Raw genomic sequence first — 22,031 nt, forward strand, 5'->3', positions numbered from 1 at the left:
AATTTATTGAGTTAACGCCCATTTTTACACCCCGTGCACATGAACAGGATCCGGGCGCTAACCCCTCCTGGAAAGCACCCCCTAAAAATCCCCTCCCCCTCCGGTGGTCACGCCCGTGCGCATGCCACAGCCATGACCATAACACAGTCTAATTCTGTGCAAAAAAAATTGTATATATAGGAAAAATTTAACGAAAAATTGCCCAACTCTCTGCGAACCTGTCCACAAAATGAATTTTCACGCTGCTGACGGGAACACGCATCCCGAACACACGGCGAACGAGCCCCTTTGCATTTACCACACAAACATTTTGGCCGTGTTCCTCGAAAGCCCCTTTTCCTAACAAAAAAACAAAAAAACGAATTAAAAACTTGCAAAAATTTTAATGGAATTTTTTTCATTCTTTCTACACGCCCACGCTCCCTGTCCCTGGTGTCATCCTGCCCATCGTTGTTGGCGGTGGCATTGCGGAAATTGTTGTCCCCTTTGATTGTCAAGAGTCGGCTTACACACATAAATGTCACATCAGCATATAGCCAAGTGGGTGGAAGTGGGCTGACTATTCGCCGGTGTTAGCCATATAGATGAGCGACGAAATAAACGTTTAAAAAATCCAGCGGGTTTGGAATAAAGGGCTGTCGCCAATGACACTAAACTAAATCTTAAAGCGGATCTCGCACACGGAAGTGTTAGGGTTTTAAAAATGCACATAAAACTAGTTTACTTCTCGAATAAAATTATTTTACTCGGCTTAGATGATTATTGAGTTTTGATGCTAATTTCAGAAATATTTAATTGGTCTGAGCTAACAGAATTTATTTAATTTAATGCTAGTCTGCTTCGGAGTGACTAATCAAGTGTTTTTAATTTAATTTTATACGATGCATTTATTATTATAAAATCGTTAGGCAGATGACAAATACAATTACGATAATTATTGCAAGTCATTAAAACTGCTTATTTTTAAATTAATCAACATATCAATCCTACAATAACCACATAACATATGTACAATGTATTTACACAAATTACGATTATCCAAATCCATGGAATTGAGACAGCTAAAGCTTTAAAACCCTATTAATGATGCACTGCATCTACAATTTGTTTGAGGCGTAGAAACTGTTCCACACAGGCTCGATTTTTTGCAATTCTGGAAGCGCCATGACTTCAAACTGATCCCCAATATTGAGACACTTGAAGTCGTTTTCGTTTTCGATGGGTGCAAACTTGAGTGATTTTATACTTTCGCAGTTCGGGTCTCCGTGGGCTGCGAAACTCGTCCAAACGTCGACCATTCCGGTTATAACCTTGTGTTCCGGAGAATCGGGAGCGGATTGATGCGACAACATGCTGTGGAAAATATAGCACAGATCGTCACCATGACAAACGCCTCGCATCTGATGACCGCAAAGTACAATCCTAATGGCGTTGCACAGTTTGGAATCGTGATCGAATCGATACAGATAGGTGGGTGCGCTGGATTGCCGGACGCGGTTCAAAGCTGCCCTGTATATGGGGTGCCAGAACTCTCGATATGAGCACAGCTCGAGAAACTTCATCATGTTTGCCTGGTTACAGGGTTCGTCGCCGAAGTACGCCTTCTTCAGTTGCAAGCCGTAGTTCTCACGCAGTTTGGGATCTAGGTTGAGATTGAGATCGCTCGGTAGCAGATTCTTGCAGTTACCCACCTCATCCAGGGTTGCTGGCCGCCTTGAAACCTCTGAAAAATAGTTCTATTTAATAAGCTATTCCAAATACAAAATAAGTATTAGTTCACCACTTACCTGGATAGAATAGCAATCCCTCGAAGCTCGTGCCCCCAAACATCATGGGTATCCTGTGACTCCAGCTATTCTGCATCAGTTCATGCGGGTTTTTAGTGACCACAGTGTGCTCGGTAGCATATGGTTCTACGACAGGTCCAAAGGCGAAAAGGATCCGATGATGCTTTTCATCGTTGCTGAGAACTGTTGCGGATGCCTTGACAATCTCCCCGCCACTAATTGATCTCAGAAACTCAAAGATCGCCTTGTCCTTATTGTCACCGGTGTATCCCAATTTTTGGGCCAGCCTATAGGCCCAATTATTTCTCGGTGGCTGCGTCCAGGGGCACAAAACGCTGCCCGACATAACGATAGCTTTGTGGATAAGTCCTTCAGTTTGGGGACTTAGTGCAAGGAAGTGGGTCGAGGCTCCACCGGCACTTTCGCCAAAGAGTGTAATATTGTTGGAATCACCGCCGAATGCTTCGATGTTTTGTTGCACCCATCGAAGGGCCATGATTTGATCCTTGAGACCTGCATTTCCGGGAACGTTTAGTTGGGGATCATCCAGGCTGAGGAAGCCCAAGGCACCCAGTCGATAAGCAACGGTGACTATGACCACATCCTTCGACATGAAAAAGTCGGGACTGTACATATCCCGAGAAGCTTCGCCAACTTGATAGCCACCTCCGTAGATCCAAACCATCACGGGACGCAGTTTATCCGGCTGCAGCTGAAATGGAAAGGATACAATACTAACATAAACACAAACTCCACAAGATCCATAAGCACATGAACTTACATCTTTAACATACACATTTAAGTAGAGACAGTCCTCTGAGCCCGCGTATTTTCTGAAAAACATGTGCGTCTGAAGGGGCTTGTCTGCCGGCGAAGTGCAATCCAATTCCTGATCCCATGGCTCCACTGCCACTGGGGCCTTGAAGCGCAGATCTCCCACCGGAGGCTTTGCAAAGGGTATCTTCTCGAAACTGAAGTAGCTTCCTCCCCAGATTGTGTTTCTCTTAACTCCCCGCACAGGACCTGATTTTGTCTTTATTACGGAATATATAGCCGTCGCCAACTTGCGCTGCTCGTACTTGAAGCTTATTACCCTGTAAAAGAAGTGATTATCATAAGTTTAGATTGTATGACAACAGTGTTTTGTTTAACTATGAAAAATAATTCATATATATTATAATAATTACATTAACAACCGTATATTATGCCGTATATTAAAAGCTGTTATAGTCGAATACATTAATTACTAAAGATGATGATGATGTGTTTATACCAGTTTTAGTTGAATTAATGCAGACGGTGCACTGAAAATAAACCTTGTGAATCTGCAGGAGAATATAGTTTCTTTAAATTGTGAATACCACATTCTGATCACTGAAAGATATTTTTGCTTTAGGAACAGTAATCATGGTAATAATCGTTTCATATCAAAATGTAGGATCGCCAATTGGGGCATCAAGTGGCTTGTTAACTTCTTGGAAATGTCATAATACCCACTGCCCTATTATAATAATTTGCGATCTAATCCGCTCACCGCAGTCACGCATTGGTAACATGACCACAGTGAACACCAAGCAGTGAGCTCCAGTCCAATTTCAACCACTTTCAATGTCATTGGAGGTGGTTTGTTGGCTTCAAAGTCTTGCGAATTGTCAACGGCTTTTGACCAACCTCAACTCGACGCCTCACGTTTTGCATGCACGACCAGTTTTCTATTTTCTACAACACACCTTTGTTTTTTGCCTGAGACTTTTTTGTTTCTGATTTTATGGCTAATTTGTGGGTGGGCGTGAGGCGGTTTAATGCATTTAATGGCCTATTTTTATTTGTTCGCACTGCGCACCGTCGATTGAGGAGGCACAAATAGTATATTTAACAGGCATTCTGCAAATGCACTGACATAGTTTGATTCAACATCATTGCACACGAATGCATACAAATCGGTAATTACGTTTGAAATCGAGAGAAAGGCGAGATCAGATTGGATACCAGATTGGATTGTACGTGACTGCTGTGGGTTCGTGAAAGCCAACTTTCAAGATATAACGCCATTTCAATATTTTTCGAAGATCTGAATTTGTCATTGAAATGATTTTCTTCAGTGTAGTTCGTTTTAAATGGCCTAATAGGCAGCAGCAAAGCAGCAGAGCGAAACAAATGAAGGTAATAAATTTAGACTAATTCACTCAGTTAACCTAAGGTTTAACACATTTATAAGTGGGAAAAGCATTCAAATTGTACTTCAAGCACAAAGCAAATGTGCAAAGTAATCAAAATTAAGTTTAGTCGTATCAGAAATACTTAAAGCATTCGACAACCAATCAATGCAGTGCGATATAGTTGATCAACAATTCGATTATTTAAAAGGCAATAGCTTGGCGACAAAAAGTTAATACGATGACTAACAATATAAAAAGCGTTAGAAAAAACTATAAGCGAGTTTGTATTATATCAGAAGTGTATCTATAGTGAAAAGAAATCTCTAACTACAAACAGTTCATGCAAAAACCGCCATGTCATGCCCATAGGGCAGAAAATATGGCAGACCTATCACCTGAAATGAACCCTGTACCCGAACAACTTATCAGTATAATTCCGCGTGTTAAAAACAGACATATATACAGACTTATCTGCGATTTGACAAGCCGCTTGGAGTCAGTCGTATAATGTAGGGAACGTTTATCCATTAATTTATGAATTTAACTAGCAGAGAATATTAAATCTTTTAACGAGTAGACTTATCTGCAATTTGAGATTAAATCAGAGGTTTGGGTAATCATAAAAGACCAGCTCGGCACTTCAAAGAAAGGCAAAGTCCTCATGCTTTTTTCATGGTAATTAATTTTATTTGTATTCCGCTATTTTCATACATATTTACATCATATGTTCAATATGATGTTGGTGATGAATTTATCGATAGGTCTGATTCACTGCTACTGACCTAACCTAACTTCACCCACTTCCTCAATTGAAAGCCCGCAGCAAGCAAATGGTGGTAAATAAATATAGAAGCACGAAATTAACACAATTGTGTGTGGCTATGCAATAATTTATGTTAAAAATACTAACTACCCGCAAAACTGCTAATAAACCTGCGAAAACGTGCAAAAAATAGCAAACACAATTCAAATATCATTAACAACCAACAAATGCCGCAACTGTGGAAGCATCGCTGATTCATGGGTGAAAAAAAAACAAGGGGAAGATAGCAAAGCCGAAGAAACAAAACAGACAGAAATGAGCCAGGGAAAAAGCAGCATTATTAAGTTTATGCAAAACAACTGAAAACAAGCAACATATATACATAAAAAAAACGACACGCAGCAAAGTTTGCGCAACAATTTCACCAACGCAAGACATAAATTGATGTGTGCACAGATTACACTAAGAAAAAAAATTACAAATATCCAAAACGATATTAAATGGTTATCACTGTTATTAAATGGCGCCTAGTTTGGTCATTAATAGTTTCAAGAAGTACTTTATTAAATTTAAAAACAAAATTAATTTTAATTTCAATTTATTTAATCTCGATGTTTTAGAAGCAGGATAATGTTAATTTATTCTTGTTTTCCAAGTAAATAAAATATGTTTCATCAAATTTTTTGTTATATTTATAAATCAAGCACTTCTTTAAAACTATTTTCCCAGTGCACACGTATGCATTTGTATGCATGCTGGGCAGAAGCTGTTGCAAAACCAAGACGCGAGACCTCAAAACACAGAAAACCGTTTAACGCTCCGCAAGAGCAAGAAACGGACACTGGGAAAACTCACTTAAAGGTCAGCTTTAGTATATCCATAAAGCGTGTTGCCATATCGAATGCCATATAACGCACTCTTTTTCATGAACACCCAGACACGCTGGTTATCTATGTATAGATATAGTTCCGCTATGCACGCTTCGCAAACGATCGATTTGGGGAAAGTGTCACAATAAACCCGAAGCTAGCCAAGTTAACACAACCGGCTCGAACGAATCTATCGCTATCGCTAATCGCTGAACGGAACAAACAGAGCGCTCTCCAAGAGCGTGCGGCACCAACTGACCGGTGTCTCGGGATCTTGTTTATAATAATATATGAAGCTTTGGAGCGGTGGCGGTATTGCCATTCTCCAAACTCTCTCTTTCTCTCAGTGCTTTTGCACAGAGGAAGCGATTCTCACCTGAATCAGCTGTTCAGTTAGCAACTCTCTGCTCTCTACACTACCGGTTTTACGGTTCACTTTACGAGTTTTCTTACTGTTATAATATGTATGTATGTGTTTGTATTCAAGGGGGTCGTAGCGTAACACAGTCATCTTAATTCATAAATGTCCAGGTATCAGGGATTATATGGGGTTTTCCACTATAGATAAGAATAAGAATTTTAATCGGAAACTGCTCTTTTATCATGATAGCTTAGATCAAACTGGAGTCTTCTTCTCTGCAGTGTACATTTTTATAAATTAAGATTCTAAGCGGCTTTGTGACCTTAGATGGCACTCTCGAAAGCGGTCACTTTCCTTTTTGTTAGTCTAATTTACCTTGCACTTAGGTACATTTAGTAATGTAACCCGTTATCAGTAGCGACTAGACTATGTTCTTCTCCTTTCTTTAAATGTTAGCTTTTTTCGGATAATGATCATTGCGGTCACTATGTTGACTGTCATTCACATTGAAGATCTTATATTATTATGTTACATTATATTACAAGATATTGATACATCAAAAAGTTCAAAGTTTAAATATATGGTCAATTAGTTGAGCTTTTTTCATATTATCCATATGAGCTTCGTATTATCGTTGTTATCGAAAAAAGTTTATATTCACAAGCTTTCAGTGCGCGCTGCAAAGCTGAGTGATGTGATACTCGAAAGTGTGATCAAGCTTTACAAATCAATATTAAACCTATGAGAACCAACGCCTCAAGATAACTTTCAACACGAACTTAATTAATTTACTTTCTTAACTATTTTTTGAGCTATTTTAAGCCTTTCTGAAAAGAGCAAAGCCCCTAAGACATACACTAAAAAAAAAAAACACTTATATTGTCTTTCGCTAGAAAAATAAACATATATTTGTAGGAGCTTTCGTCTAGTGATTATATTAAAACCTACATATATTAGTGTTTTCTTTTTTTAATTACCCACGATTCCCTTTTTTTTTTACAACGAATAAAGTAGCTAAGCAAACAAGAGAGGAGTAACTAAATTTCATATATCTTTTGAAATATTGCAACACTTTTCAATGTGAGCTGAGCATATTATCGAGTGACACTGAATTTATGATATGAAAATAGATAAACCAACTGATAAGTAATTGACTTGCAAATACTTTGGGAATAAATTTCACAAAGATAAGACATATTTTATGACAGTGAAACAAATAACAAATAACAAATAATGTAACAAATAATTTAAATGTTCCAGTAACTCCGAAGTGTATTTTATAGATGTAATTTTTCTACCGCTGAAACTTGTCAATTTAAAAGCTGTCTGCTGAAAGATTGTCAATTTATTTACTCATGATTGGGCTTAATAGGGCTTATCTAACCCCTAATAGTCGAAGTCATCGGATGCGGTGTAGTGCTCTTCACTTTCAGTTACCACTGTGTCTGCCTCGGCGGAAGGAACATCGTCACACAAACCCAAGTGCAGGCTTATGGCAATGAAGTATAAACTGAAAACAACGTGCTTTAACTTTCTATGATCCCACTTTTCGAGAAATAATCTTACCTGATCAACAAGACAATTTTCAAAAGTGCATCCATTTCGACTTATCCAGCTCAGTGTCCCAAATCTTACTGATGCACAGATGCATGATCAGATATAGAAATAGCTGGTTATCTCAGTTGGATTACACTAACTATTAGCACTCGGCAGCTGATTCACAGTTATTATTTGTACAACCGCCGGGCATTAAGTATAACAGATCAAACAGACTTTGATTACAATACCTTGACATTCACTTCGGTGGACATTATTATACAATTATTAGAGCTAATCACCGTAACGAACAAATGCAAAACATAAAGGTTCCAATTAGCAAGGAATTAGTCACGCTGTATTTCATCTCGCGATTTGTATTAAGTATAACATTTTCGCATCAACGCATTTTCGATAATTTGTGGCCATTTAGTAGGTCTGATAACTCACATGAGACCCAGACAAAAATTTATGACGCAGTCCCATGTTCCGATGGAGTTTTATGGGAGTGGTAATGAATATGCAACCACATGTTGAGTTTGCGTTTTTCATTAGAGGGGTAAACTATCGTACTTACTGCTAAATGAAATCCCCATTGTTGAAGACTTTCGGTACACTTTTGTTATCGTATATCGTACTTACTGCTGAATCAAATCCCCATTGGTGAAGACTTTCGGTACACTTTTGTTTGGAATGAGGCTAAAGTGCCTTAGTATAGTTAGAGATACCCAATACCTTCTCATTTCTATTGTGTGAGAACTATTTCAAAGCACTTGTTGAATCTGTTATTTCTTTGTTTCAAAACACAAAGTTTATTTTTTTTTCATAAAATACATTTTTAAATTTCATAGTGTTTTGCATCACATGACTTTGAAGCTTTTCGACAATATATTTGTATTTCCAACAAACTCGGATACACAGAGAATTCTTAGGCAAACTAGTTTTAGCCAGCTGCCTTAAATCGTTATCTTCTTGTGGACATTCATAAACGATTCCATAAAAATTGTTTTTGTTTTCATTATTTCGTATTCTAAAAATGATGTAAAACTTGGACAGGTTTATCGTTTGTTCGAATATAACATTTTACCAAAAACAACCTATGCATACAAAAGATATATATCTAAAAAGACTTAGGCTAAGAATATAAATAAATTGGTTACGGTTAACTAGTAGTCTTAGTTAAATATACATCTCAAAAACACAAATGGAAATTCCCTTCTTGTAAATGTGTGCGTTCGTGATACTGGAAGAAAATATACTGGATCTTCTAACTCAAGTTTGTGCTGAGTACTTAAAACGATCTCGAATAAAATGAATTGTATAAAATACGTTTGATATTAGTTGGCTTTTAAAGATATCAGCGAGACTTAAAGGAACGTTAAATATAAGATCTTAGCTCAGATTCCTTGGCTGTCTTGTCGAGTTTGGTTTAGTGGGTTTGGTAGTTTCTCATAGAAGGTACTTCAGTTGCGACTTGTTTCACACACTCATAGGTCGTGCGCCATCATGACTACATACGAACAGCCTGCTTAGACTACAGATTCGATCCGATAAGATATAGATAGAAACGGATGAACTTTAACACACCTAGAATTCGTCTTCTCGTTGACAAACTTAACAATAAACTCTCATATTTTATGTCTAAAGCTACGCTTTGCATTGTTTCAAACATAGGCTTCAACGTAAAGCTTTTCCAATCATAAAAGGTTAGGGTGGGTTCACTTAACTTCCTTGCCAAAAATAAGTCTTTAGGGCAATCTGAGGGCAAGTTCTACAAAATGTTCACATAAAACGGTGGTACTCTCATCGGGAATAAAGTCCTTTGATGATAGAGATAAAAATTATGTTGAATTTTGTAAATTTCACTCCAAGTAATGCTCAGATTGCATTCAAAGCTCAAGTTCCCTTGCTTCCAAATGTGACCCACCCTTGTACTAATAAAGCTACATGTCTACCCTAATTGGATTCCTGCAGATCCCTACAGCAACTCGTCGCGTCGAAAGAAACTCTCCCAGACCATCAACTTCTTGAGGTCGGGCACGTCGATCACCTTCAGCTCGTCGGATATGTTAAGGCACTTCAGCTGGTGTTTCTCGACGGCTGCAGTATCGACGGGCTGCCACAGATCCTCCTGTTCCGGATCGAAGTTGGGGTTTCCACATGCCGCAAAGTGCGTCCACAGTCCCACCAGCCGCTCGATGCACTTGTACTCCCGCGTGTGGTTCTTGAGCTTCCTCGCCAGCGAGTTGTAGAACAAGTAGGACAGATCGTCGCCGTGGCACGTGCCCCTCACCTTTTTGCCGCAACTCAGAATGCGCAGGTGGTTGAAGTGCTTGGAGTCGAAGTCGAAGCGGTACAAATACGTCGGCGCACTGCGGGCGTACTGCAGGCGGGACAATACTGTGCGGTATATGGGGAACCAGAAGTACTCGTGGGAAACCATCTGGAATATATTTAATGTTATTTTAAAATTATTTAACACATTGGCCTTGCAAGAACTCTAAATGGCGGATGATACCATAAAAGATTGCATAAATTCAAAATACGCGCTATCATATCCGGGTATGCCTACAAAATATCTATGCCTTTAAGTCCTTTAAGTTTTTATCTAAATAACTTCACGCACTCTTTTTCTGATTAATAGAGATTTTAAAGATTTATATACACTATCATAGAACACCTGATTTTATAAGTCATTTTGGTTATATTATTGTAGTTTCAAACTCCAATCTTGAGATTTATTGCCCACAGTCATTCATAAATATTAGTGTTTCACCCACCTGTAGGTATTCATGCAGGGTGTCCAGACTGGGCGTCTTATCGCCGTAGTAGCACTGCCTCAGCTGATCGCCGTACTCCCGGCACAGAGCACTTTCCCTATCCATATTCAATTCAATAGGCACCACAAACCGGCAGTCGTCCAACTCATTTAGACACTTAGGATTCGTCTTGGTCTCTGTGTACAAGAGGAGTCCCTCGTTGGAAACGCCCCCGATGATCAGTGGGATATTATTGCTCCAGGCGGTTCTCATCATTTCGATGGGCTTCTTGTTCACCACACAGTGGCTGGTTACATATGGTTCGATTACGGGCCCAAAAGAGAATCCAATCCGCTCCTTCTTCTCCTCGTCGATGCAGAGTTCTCCATTGGCTTTGATGATATCGGATCCCTTGGCGTTCTTTAGGAACTCCCAGACATCGCGGGTGTTGTTTTCACCCGTGTAACCCGCCTGGACAGCCAACCGATATGGCCAGTTTCTCTGAGGAGTCACTGCCCAGGGGGAAAGCGTATTTCCCGACATGCAGATGGCCTTGTGGAAAAGTCCACGCGTCTGCTCTGTGATCATCATGTAGTGAACCGAGGCACTTCCCGCACTGTCCCCAAAAATGGTAATATTCGCGGAATCGCCTCCGAAACGCGAACAGTTGGCCTTGACCCAGCGCAGGGCCAACACTTGATCCTTGAGACCCGCATTGCCGGGCACATCGAGTTCGGGTTCGTCCAGGCACAGGAATCCTAGGAGGTTTTAGTTAGTATAAATATATGTTTTATTTGTCCGCTTGTCATCATTCTTACCCAGTGGTCCCAATCTGTAGTTAATAGAAATGACCACCACATCCTCACGCAGCAAATAATCCGGACTGTAACATTCCCGTGAGGCCTCGCCGAACTGGAAGCCACCACCGTAGATCCAGACCATCACGGGCATTGGTTTGGTGGGATATAACTGTGAAGTGAATATTATATCAAATATACTATTGTGATATGCAGTGGGATAGCCAGCAAAATAATATCAAAATTGGTATAAAGCAACTGAGGAACTTTCGGACCAATAGGTTAGAGATTTGCTTAAAATGGATGAAGATAGCTTTCTATGCACTCACATTCTTTGTGTAGACATTGAGGTAGAGGCAGTCCTCGGAGCCATCGGTCATCTCGAACACGAAGTGCTTCTGCAGTGGCTTGGGACCCTGGGAGGTGCAGCTCCTGACCTCCGTCCAGACCTCCGGGGGCTGGGGCGCCTTGTAGCGCAGCTCGCCCACCGGCGGTTTGGCGAAGGGGATCCGCTCGAAGCTGAAGTAGGACTGGCCGTAGATGGACTTCCTCTTCACACCCTTGATGGGTCCGTAGGTGGTGCTGACGACAGTCTTTTCGCTGGTCCTGTAGCGACGTTGTTGGACCTTAAAGTCGACCATTCTGCAAGAGACAGGGATCGGAGTGAGCCTAAGCGATTTCTCAAGATATTTCCCAATTTGCACCAATTGTGATCTAAGCCTAATCAGCGAAGAGGGGAATTCGCAGCCATTAATCAGGGACAATAAACGACGTCAGCTCTGCCAATATTGATGGGAGCGGAGCGTCTTTTCCGTTTAGTGTTCTGCTGATAAGGTTAATTTTTTATCAGCTCGCGGCTGACAGACCAGGTGTGCGCCATTTATCAGAGCCCACGACTCTCGCCGATTCGCATTAAATCAGTTTGCAATATTTTGTTATTCTTTCTGGCTTTGATTTTTGTTTTTGGCTTATTTATTCCGCGTAGCAGTCACACAAAATCCGACGCGGCCGGTATCAAAAGATAAACAAAGTGCTAACCAAACAAATTTTTCGGTAATTTTTTGAGTTGTGTAAGTCATTCAACTTGGGTGGAGGAATTCAAGGGTAAAGGCCATTGAAATTCACAAGTGCACTAAACTTTCAAGAGGCCTAGACAACTGGGTTATGTGTTTATAGATTCCATAGAATTGTTACCTAAAAGGAAAGTGTGTTTTGGGTGGAAATTTCGATCTGAAATTCTATGAGATTCTCTTTTTTAATTACAAATTTATGGCAGCTTATTAAAATTCAAGAGTATAAAAGTTTGGGGCACACTGTTTATGGATTTTGAATTTTAAAAATAGAACGAGGTGCTTTGTTTATTTGATGAACTTATAACCTTTCTCAGTTGGTCATTTATTTGCCGAAATAAAAACATCAAGGCTACTTGATAAGACTCAAGGCTTTTATAGATCTAGTAGTCAAAGAATTATTTCATAAGTGCGCAAATATGATTACTTGTCTTTTCGACCAATTTCGGATCGCCCTGCGGCGACTTTTGTTTATCGACTGCCATAATGGTCGAGTCGTGTATACAGAATAAAACCGTTTATGTCACTATTTCCCATTTTCGATTGAACGAAAAGTTTTGATCGCTTTTGTGCTCACCCGGCGAAGAAACGTGTTTCAACTTTTAATTAATGCCTACGTAAGACCCTATTTGTCATAAACAAAGAAGATAAAATAGAAACCAAGCTATGTCTGAGACTATCTGACTTGTCCGAACCTCTTTGTATTCTTTGCTTTGCTCGCAAATGTCATCCGCCTGTTGTTTGCAAATGTCATCAGCTGCTGAAGAAACCCCAAGGGCGGCGAAAATATATCAAAATTTATGTTTATTAATAGCCGGAACGAGCTGATGCCTGTTTTCATTTGAGATGGAAGCCAAAGCCCCGACGCATGATGCGAATACTACATCCGGAGCAATTTGGCCGCTACTATCTCAAAAGACGGCCTTGAACTTGGCCTTGGAAATCGTTATGGCAAATGAGCGCTTAAGCTAATGGTCAGCGCCTATAAAAATAAGGAAAGTCAATATAAATAATGTTTATGACGGGTCTGCCCGACTATAAAAATTGTGTCCTAATGGCGGGTTTGCGTGTAGCCAGGTTATTTCTCAACCAAAGGTCCTAAAACGCACCTAAATGGGGCAGACTGGACAGAAAACAGTTTTTAAAATGCCGAAAGCTCGTGGAATCAAGATATTTCACTTTACCCATGGATACTTTATTTTTTATTAGGGAAAAATATACAATTTGCTAGGAATGCAGAGACTAAAAATTTATGTTAACTCATTTAAGGCTACTTAAAATTTGATTTTCCTATTTTGTTGCATTGCTTCCGTCAAGAATGTATCTGCTAAACGAACTTGTGTGTCACAACTGATTTATGTGTTATTTTTGGCCACGGCTGCGATAAATTTAAAGCAAAATAAGCAAGAAAATTCTGCTTACACTAAGATGGAAAATATTCAGCTGCTTATTAGCAACATGTGACGACAGCAGACCCAAAAAAAGCCACGAAGAAATTCCACAGACCTAAACGCAAATAAACTTAATCCGATTTAAGGAAAAAAATAAACAATAACTACACTCTATGATATCTGATTAATGAAAGGAATTCTGGTTTATGTTTAAGGCAAATCGAGAACCTGAAAACTATTAAAAAATACAAAAAAAAAAAAATCTTTTAAAAAATATCAGTGTATAAGAAAACGTATATTATTATACTTGGGAGAAATTTGAGGACTAGCTAACGTGAAATTGAGATCACCTTATCTACAGAGCAGTAGGAATATTTTTGAAACAGCATTCACACAGTTTGTGTTGTGCTTAATGCACCCAGGGGAGAGATAAGCTCGACTTATGTCACAAATGATTCAATTAATTTCCCATATGAGCTGCGTAATCTGCCCGACTCTCCTTATCAGCTAGACGTAGGACAAATCCGGCACGCGATAGATGGAAATGTGAGACTACAATCTAGAGCAGTATCAAATATTGTCTGGCCAACAAACTGACAGACTGTCATGGCCATGTTAGTTTCTCAAAAAGATGACAACACACGTAAATTATGATTAGAGCCCACATAAAAGAAGATATTAAACAGCAGAAATTTAATTTCCGCCTCGAAGTGGCCATAAAAAACTGGACACGGTCTGTTGGCGACCTTCGCCAGGCTGTGAAAGCTCCAATCGCAAATTGCAGAATGAAAGCTTGGCCGTTATGAATGAACAGGATGGTAGAAGGCCAAAAGGGAAGAGCTTTTCAAGCGAAAGGGATAGTCATCCGACAGGTCAAGGAGTCATTAAAGGATGTGTGGGTTGGCGATTGGGCGTAAACAAATTTAAAATTGTCATAGAACATTTAACATTTGAATATTTAACAATATTTGGTTTTGCATTTAAATCCTATTTAAACAATACGCGTTAAAAGTTAAGCTCACAAGCATTCAGAACAAAGTTAATAAGATTTTAATCTAATTTAATAGCCCCAAGTTGACTTTATTAACCTTAATAAAGTAAATATATTTAATGAACAAACCGATTTGCGTGTCTTAATTTAATGAAAAATGCGCTAAAACTTGAACTCATTCATTGAAAAATCCTTATAATACACGATATGCACACATATAAATTTAAAAGTCTGCTTGCTCTTGTCGCGGCAATTCTTTCATTCTTTATTCATTTAAAAAAATTGTTTTCGCCACACAAAAGCTTTCAGTAAAAAAAAATAATAGAGAAAGGAAAATGCGGCAAAATTAAATGAAATTGACAAGTAGACAAGCGTGTTGGTGTGTGTGGGCGGCAGATAGAAGGCGAGCACGAACCGCCAGCGACAGAATTTCACATAGAACGCCAACGAATTTTTATGCCGCGGTTATACACGGCGTATGCGCAATGTCAGAAACAAAGCATACCGAACAAAAGAATTCTGAAAATCGCCCAAATCCTAAAGCAGTACAGTGATTAAATCGGGAAAAGAACAAATTCAAAAGCAATTTAAATAGCTTTCTAAATCATAAGATTCCTTAAGATTCAATGCATCGCATTTCTTAAATGACCAAAAGAAAGGGTATACTATATTCGTTAAAAAATATATTCCAGGGAAATGGAAATGTTTCGGATCGGAATCATAAGTAGAGTCGCCTAAATATACAATTTTGTTGCCTTTTCCTAATTTTATATTTCATTTTATATTTTAGAAATCTGAAAACCCATTTTAAATTTAATGTTATATTTTAGATTTGTGCTTTAGCTGCGAACAATTTCGAAAAGATACATTTCAAAATGTGAAAAGGATAATTCTAATTCAATTATACAATTTGTGGTAAAAGTCCGGCCGGTTTTTTGATTTAATCAGATAGATTAAATTTAGATTATTTTTCAACATTTTCGACCAAGTCAGTTTTTCCTCTTTTGGTCTCCAGCCAATATAATTGCGATGCGGATAAAGATGTTGAGCGCATCCATGTAAATGGCCAGGGCATGATTAATTGGATCGTAAGGGTATTTACTGTACTGGGGATACAACTCCGCCGACTTAACGATCCTCTGGGTATCGTACAGCAGAAATCCGCTGAACAGAATCAGTCCGCCGTACAACGACATGCTGGCCAGTCCCGCCCCCACTGCAGTAGTGGGCGGCAGCCACATGGAGGCCAGCGAAGAGGCGAAGACCACGCCCAGTCCAATGGCCAGCGGTCCGCCCATATGCAGGAACTTTTCGCTCGGCGCACAAGCAGCCACCGTGGACAGGGCACCCACGATTCCGCTGGTGTACAGCAGTGCCTTGGTCAGAATGGGTCCGCCAAGGAGGCACATGGGCGCCAGGACAGCTCCCAGAACGGTGCAGTGGACGAGCCAGGCCAGCTGCTTGGCCCCGAAACCTGGCTGATATTCAATGCCTTGAGCAACGGATCCACTGAGCATTACCAGTCCCAGGGTGACCAGTGAGGCAACCCATCCAGAACGCGTCATCAGAGCCATCATGGCATCCGATTGGAAAAAGGCAACGGCTGAAGCAGCTGTTATACCACAGGATGCTCCAAAATAGGCATAGGTGGCATGAATACGATCCCTCACGTACTGGGGCCACACCATCGAGTGGTCGTAGATACTCGGTTGATTGGAAAGGCCCAGGCCATAGTAACACAGACCCACGAGACCCATCAGAGCCGCTCCAGCAGCCGCTCCTTTGCCCATGGAGTAGGCATTTTCACTGGGAGGTCCCATCATGCGCTCCTTGAGGGAGGGACCTCTGGTTCGACTCTCCAGTTGGGAACGATCGCGATCTCTCGACTCCCTGGAATACTTTCTCATCCCCAGCTCTTGCATATTCCTTTTAGGAATCATTGACTTTCCTTGAGCCAAGAAAGGTGTTCTTAAGGAACTACTCTTCATCTGCGGATGGGCGGAGCTCCACAGGCGAGGACCTCCAGACTGGCCCAAAAGCCGCATCGGTCGTCCTGACAGCACATGGTTTAAACGGGCCAAAAGCATTTCGAAATTATATGTGGTGTACTGTATTGAGTATTTAGTACAACGTCAGAAAGGTAATAATAAGAAGGGGGTTATGAGTTTTGCCAGTTTTAATGAACAATTTAGCTAAACAAATTTTGAGACAAGACTAACCGATGCTGCTTAGAAGATTGATTTTGAAAGGGCAGCTAGGTTATATCCAAAATGAATGTGTTCATTTATTGCTATCTGCAATTATAAGTTTATCAATTGTCGATTTGTTGTTGGCATATTATTTTTATTATAATGAGGAAATAGGTGATGCTACTAAAGAAACTGATAGCTCTATACCGCTTTGAACAAGTTTAACCTCACGACATCTAGATGCGAACACGAAGAATTTCCAAAAGTTATTTCTATAGCTACTATAGAAATTTTTGCACGTGCCCAGAAAAACAGAGAATTCTCAGCCAAGATTGTCTGAAATTGAAGGTTAATTGGCTGCCAAGCGATGAGTTTGCTGTGTCAATTGATCAAACCAATGACTTAAATTGATTTCAGCCAATAAATAACAGTGTGGAATTGACCAAATTTTAATTTCAGATACTTAAAGGCAAGCCATTTATTAATAAAATGTTGAAAATACATTGTACAATTCGTAGGTGTGTGTCGAACTGATTGAATGTGGGCTGTGTGAATTTATTTCGACTGGCAGATATGCAAAAAAAAGACACAATTTAAAAATGCAAATGAATGCAGAATTGAAATAATAAAAAGACTTGATTGTTATATGACGTCATTATACTGCGAAAATATACAAGGCATATCAATAGCAGTTGTTTAACAGATACAATCAAATGAGTGCTATTTTTCATTTGAATGATGCGAATAGTTTTTTCAGCATAAAAAGTGTTAGCTTTTGAATAATATGTATGGTAGCAGCATCTGAGAGAAATTGAAAATCATTTCAGGCCCCACATCTTATTTGCTACAATCCATCTTTTTGCCGCTTGAAATTCAATGAAATCATCGTGTGAAGGGGCCGAAATGAAACCAGTTGGCCACCAAACCGAGCTGATCTCATTCAACACCATTCCCATTCTTTGAGAATAGTCAAACAGACAATTTTTTTTTGCAAACCAGCCCAAAATGTGAGTCAGCCTCTGGATGTGTTTACTATGGTTTACATAGTAGGCGTACTACAATTTGCATACGTCCCGTGAACTTCTGGGAGCGCGGGCTGGTGGAGGAATTCTAGTTTGCTACCTAATTATTTGCGCAGTTTAAGTGTCGGCAAAAAGCCCACAGACAAAAGAGAGAGCCAAAGACCCCACTAAACACAATCGAATCGTATAATGACGTCTGCTCTGTGCATGTGTGTGTATGTGCCGGTATGTGTGTGTGTATAAGAGTGTTATAGTATTTGTGGGTATCTATGTTTGCCCATAATAAAGACAAGCTACGATTCCACAGAATCAATGGGAAATGGGGGAAAAACATCATAGAAGGGTTAAAAAAGATGTACCTAGATTATTGTGACTAATAGGTACAATCATAAATATCAGATAAGCAGCAATTTATAAGTGATTAAATATTCTTTCCTTAAATACAAAAGAAGTTCGATTTAAAATGTGGTATTTTTTGTAATGCGTCAGCCTATGAACATTTTTGTTAACCAGTTCCGGAAAATGACTTGTCTATTCCCCATACTCGCCCACCTGTCTCTTTCACCTGTTGTTGTTTTCTAGTAAATAATTAAATGTGTATGCGTGCTTTCCACAAGGATTGGCAATCCCTGGGGTAGGACATTGTAAGCAGCTGCTCAGCAATTTCAAAGCAATTTCATTGCTCCCAGCTGTGAAAAATTCGTAACAAAAAAAGATAGAAAATTATGTTTGCCTAACATAAACATTTTCCCGTAGGGATCGAAATTAAAGGTATATTTTTTTCTGAATTTTGACTTGTTATAAAAAATATATAAAGTGTAGTGTTTCGCTCTGTGGATCAGGACATAAATCATAAGTCGGTTGCGATTTACACAAGGCTTTTGAATACCCAGTGGGTTTCGGAGGTGTGCAGTTTAATTATATAGTTTGCTTTAGTGGGGATGACACAATGCGCTGATGTCATGTGGCTTGTGTAATTGGAATGATTTTCATTCCACTCTTAGCTAAGCAATTTTAATGCTTCGAAAGGGGATATAAGCTAATCTTTATGGCCTAACCAAATATGAAGCTGCCTACTACGAGATGCTCGGTGACCGCGCAAATGACACTTTTAGTGCTCAACTTAAATAATTTAGAAAATGAGTTGTCAACTTACTTGAGTCCAATTTTGAACTGATCAAATGCAGCCATGGAAGACATGTTGTTACTTCTTTGCTATGTCTTTTCGGCTCAGGTTCAATGGAAAAATCAACAGCCGCCTTTCAAACACGGCCGAAATGTAGCTTTTCAGTTAATAAATTATTTAAATTGTTTATCGGTTTGTTGGTGTTTTGATATATATATGTATTTAAAAAACGCTCTTATAAAAATTGTTTTGGTGTTTATGCCTAAGCGAGTTGAGGAACTGCCAGCTGTTCGATGGCCTTGCAAGGACTGCGTATATCAACAAAACGGAGCTTTTATGTCCTGCGCACAAACACACGCACACGCGTCGAAACCACGCTGGAAAACGAAAGCGCAGGATGCGAAAATTCCGAAACAAACGCCTATCACATAACTTTTGCCCAGTTTGCTGAGTCGCGGAACTAGATTCCCTCACTATTGTTGCCCGATGTCGGTGTAGTATATAGTTTGTGGCTTTTGTGGGCTACGGATGGCACTTTATTATTATATATAGTCTATAGTCTGGCATCTGTTGCCGTTACGCGTCCGCTTGGCGTGAAGGCAGCTCGTCAACTGCCCGCCAAAGCACAAAAAGTTCTAAGCGCGGCGAAAAGCTCGCGAACGCATGCGAAACATAAAAGCGTTTCTTGGTAGACACGGGAGATACGATTCGGGGAACCCTTATCTATAATTCAGTAGTGCTATGCTATATACTATGTAGTTCTGGGGCGCACTTTTCAACGTGCCTGACTCACTCTGCCCAATTACATGGCACAAAATGTGTCGACTTTGTCCTGCCGCCAAATATCCACTTTATCAATGTCAAAAAAAAGAAACATTAAAAAAACCACCCATAGATAGCAGTAATCGTATTGATTCGCACTGGTAACCAGTTGTGATTTCGCTGATTCGACAATATTTTGTATATTGGTTCTTTTTTGTTTGATGGGGGTGTCATGCGACGGTAATCTTTATGGCCCACTCATACTTTGATAAGAAAGCGTGAAGCCAATTTCACGAATGAGTCACATTTTTTTATTGGAGGGTCTTCTAGGAAGCTGGAATCGGGAAGTAAATATTCGGCGTTGGAAGGGATACTAGAATTGGTGAAGTAATGTTCGCAGGACTTGTGCCGATTATCGCTCATTATTTGAGCAAGAAGTTCTTCTGAACTTAAAGACAATTCTGCTGAACATTTTTAGGAAAATTACGTAGTTGTTCCTCACAAATAATTTACTAGTAGTTAAATGTTAGTGGAAAAATTACTGTTTTTATAGGTGTATAAATACATTTATAAGGAAATAATGGCATTGCAAAGCTGATTCTATTACACTTTATAACTATGTATGTACATGGATTATGGATTATATTGCTTTTGTATACATACACACATACATTTTTAGGGCTATTTCCACAAAATTTGCCTGAATATTAATAAATTAGATATACCCCTTGGACAATTAGGAAATTATTATATTTTAGTACGTTTTTGTTATTAAATAATAATATCATTACTTATTATTTTATATTTCGATATTTTTGGGTCTGTTTTCCCAGTCATATCGATTACTTCATCCTGTTGGTCGCCCATTCTCAAATTAAAATGTACTCCTTGAATAAAGTCGTCCATTATGAACTAGTCCTTCTATTTCTGTTTTTATTGGTGCCACTGGGGCAGTGTAAACAAAGCCAAGTGACGAAAACAAAACAGGGGAAGAAGGCAGGATAAACACAGCTGACTGAAGGACCTGACTCCTGTTGCTACAAGCACTGCTCAAAAGCTTTTCCCCCCAAAGCTCCTTAACTTGCAAACTACTTTGTGTTCGCATTATTGTGCCATTTGATTTGGTCTGCCCCAAGTAATTGCCTCTAGTTATGGTCAGTTCTAGTTTCAGTTTAGCTGAGCACGCAACTGCCGCAGACTGGAATCAGCGAAGATTACACCTAATCAAATTATGGGTTGAATTAATGGAGCTTTGGTGCTTTATCGACTGAGAAAAATAACGCATTAATAACTAATAACACTTTTATATCCCTTTAAAGAGAATCATTTCAAGCCAGGGTCTGTTTACTAAAATCTATTAAAGATATATTGCAACATTGATATATATATATTTTTTTTAATTTGATTCACCAAGACATGACGGTTTTTCTGAGTGCACACTCATTTGAGTAGCCGACAGATTTGTTTATACTTATGATATGCTAAATAAATAACCTTGGCCGGAGGGTAATATAAACTCTCGTGACTTTTGGCGCTTATGTTGCCATGCGCTTTCGCTTGCCGAGCTTTTCAATCTGAATCGGCTTCTATATAGTTACTCGCTATATGGATTAAAGTGCTCTCCGGTTGTATCTGTATCTGTGTAATCCGCTCTGGGAACGATCGCGTGCTCTGGGGTCGGCACGTTTTTCGCTATACATATGAATGTACATATGTGCGAATGGTTCTCTAATTTATTTAAATCAATTTAAGTAAAGTTGTCGTTTTTTGTGCAACTCAGCAGCGACTATTTCTGGCATTGTCAGTCCGCCACATTGTCGCACATTGTTAGATTTTAAATGATTTTAATTAAGCCAAAATGATTCCAATCAGTGGCAACTGAAAATGTATTAATAATAGAAAAAGTTCGCCACTCTGAATATTGTTCTCGGGGGTTTACTTTCGCCATATGCTGCCCCCAAATTTTTCGCTTGATTTTTTTATTATATTGTTTTCAAATGCACGGCGAACAATAAGATTGAGATTCAGAAGATAAGCAATGCCAATTCAGAATTTATATATAAATTCATTTTTGGTTTCCGGATTATTTAGTTATATTACTGTACTCACAGGAAGGAATTTTCTCAAATATATCCTTTCAACTATTTTTTGCTTATTTTATAATGATTTAATATATTTTTACGTTTTGGAGAACATTATTTAGCGTGTTTCTTTTGGTGGGAGTAAAATATGGCTCATCGTTTTGTATTGGAATTTAGGGCAGTGAGCAAATGCTTTTCCAAAAGCAACAAGTTCTAAGAATTATGTATTCATTTTGTGAAAAACTCCTCGCTTGCATTTCCCGCCACAAACAGGGCCAAGAAAATGTTAATGGAATATCAAATGTCCAGGAGCTGAGTGGAAACAACGTGCTAGTTCAGCGGTTCAAGTCGCACATGATAATCATGAG

General features: G+C 39.3%; 4 protein-coding genes across 6 annotated transcripts; all 4 read right to left on the minus strand.

The window, feature by feature from the left end:
- Positions 1-363: 363 nt before the first annotated feature.
- Positions 364-8,233, minus strand: LOC6727094 (esterase B1). 3 transcript variants are annotated; one of them, XM_016175847.3, is made up of 4 exons: positions 8,118-8,233; positions 2,569-2,881; positions 1,788-2,499; positions 364-1,723 (listed from the first exon to the last, which is right to left on the minus strand). In XM_016175847.3, exons 1-4 carry the CDS (start codon positions 8,216-8,218, stop codon positions 1,098-1,100), a joined length of 1,752 nt encoding a protein of 583 aa, XP_016033578.1. In that variant the 5' UTR covers positions 8,219-8,233; the 3' UTR covers positions 364-1,097. The 3 variants fall into 3 exon arrangements, with proteins under 3 accessions (XP_016033578.1, XP_039150584.1, XP_002102487.2); XM_039294650.2 differs by lacking the exon at positions 8,118-8,233 and adding an exon at positions 6,315-6,346; XM_002102451.4 differs by lacking the exon at positions 8,118-8,233 and adding an exon at positions 5,565-5,846.
- LOC27209100 lies at positions 6,982-7,664 on the minus strand. The gene is made up of 2 exons (XM_016184605.3): positions 7,506-7,664; positions 6,982-7,449 (listed from the first exon to the last, which is right to left on the minus strand). Exons 1-2 carry the CDS (start codon positions 7,538-7,540, stop codon positions 7,326-7,328), a joined length of 159 nt encoding a protein of 52 aa, XP_016033579.1. The 5' UTR covers positions 7,541-7,664; the 3' UTR covers positions 6,982-7,325.
- A 27-nt stretch (positions 8,234-8,260) lies between the features above and the next one.
- On the minus strand, positions 8,261-19,450 carry LOC6727095 (esterase B1). The gene is made up of 5 exons (XM_016175846.3): positions 18,851-19,450; positions 11,361-11,673; positions 11,053-11,203; positions 10,256-10,992; positions 8,261-9,918 (listed from the first exon to the last, which is right to left on the minus strand). The coding sequence occupies exons 1-5, from the start codon at positions 18,892-18,894 to the stop codon at positions 9,454-9,456; spliced, it is 1,710 nt and encodes a 569-aa protein (XP_016033580.1). The 5' UTR covers positions 18,895-19,450; the 3' UTR covers positions 8,261-9,453.
- Positions 15,289-16,736, minus strand: LOC6727096 (growth hormone-inducible transmembrane protein). The gene has a single exon (XM_002102453.4). It carries the CDS (start codon positions 16,568-16,570, stop codon positions 15,473-15,475), a length of 1,098 nt encoding a protein of 365 aa, XP_002102489.1. The 5' UTR covers positions 16,571-16,736; the 3' UTR covers positions 15,289-15,472.
- Positions 19,451-22,031: the final 2,581 nt, after the last annotated feature.

The sequence above is a fragment of the Drosophila simulans genome, chromosome 3R (assembly GCF_016746395.2).
Source record: "Drosophila simulans strain w501 chromosome 3R, Prin_Dsim_3.1, whole genome shotgun sequence".
NCBI lineage: Eukaryota > Metazoa > Arthropoda > Insecta > Diptera > Drosophilidae > Drosophila > Drosophila simulans.

Bases quoted from the DNA above. Each gene is read 5' to 3' on its own strand.
- LOC6727094 (XM_016175847.3), bottom strand. From the start codon at position 8,218: ATGAGAAGGTATTGGGTATCTCTAACTATACTAAGGCACTTTAGCCTC. The intron at 2,882-8,117 runs GTAAGTACGATA...CTTCTTTTACAG, and splicing joins AATGGGGATTTGATTCAGCA to GGTAATAAGCTTCAAGTACG. The intron at 2,500-2,568 runs GTAAGTTCATGT...TTTCCATTTCAG, and splicing joins TAAATGTGTATGTTAAAGAT to CTGCAGCCGGATAAACTGCG.
- LOC6727096 (XM_002102453.4), bottom strand. From the start codon at position 16,570: ATGCTTTTGGCCCGTTTAAACCATGTGCTGTCAGGACGACCGATGCGG.
- LOC27209100 (XM_016184605.3), bottom strand. From the start codon at position 7,540: ATGGATGCACTTTTGAAAATTGTCTTGTTGATCAG. The intron at 7,450-7,505 runs GTAAGATTATTT...CGTTGTTTTCAG, and splicing joins AAAATTGTCTTGTTGATCAG to TTTATACTTCATTGCCATAA.
- LOC6727095 (XM_016175846.3), bottom strand. From the start codon at position 18,894: ATGTCTTCCATGGCTGCATTTGATCAGTTCAAAATTGGACTCAA. The intron at 11,674-18,850 runs GTAAGTTGACAA...TGTCTCTTGCAG, and splicing joins CAGTTCAAAATTGGACTCAA to AATGGTCGACTTTAAGGTCC. The intron at 10,993-11,052 runs GTAAGAATGATG...AAAACCTCCTAG, and splicing joins CTACAGATTGGGACCACTGG to GATTCCTGTGCCTGGACGAA.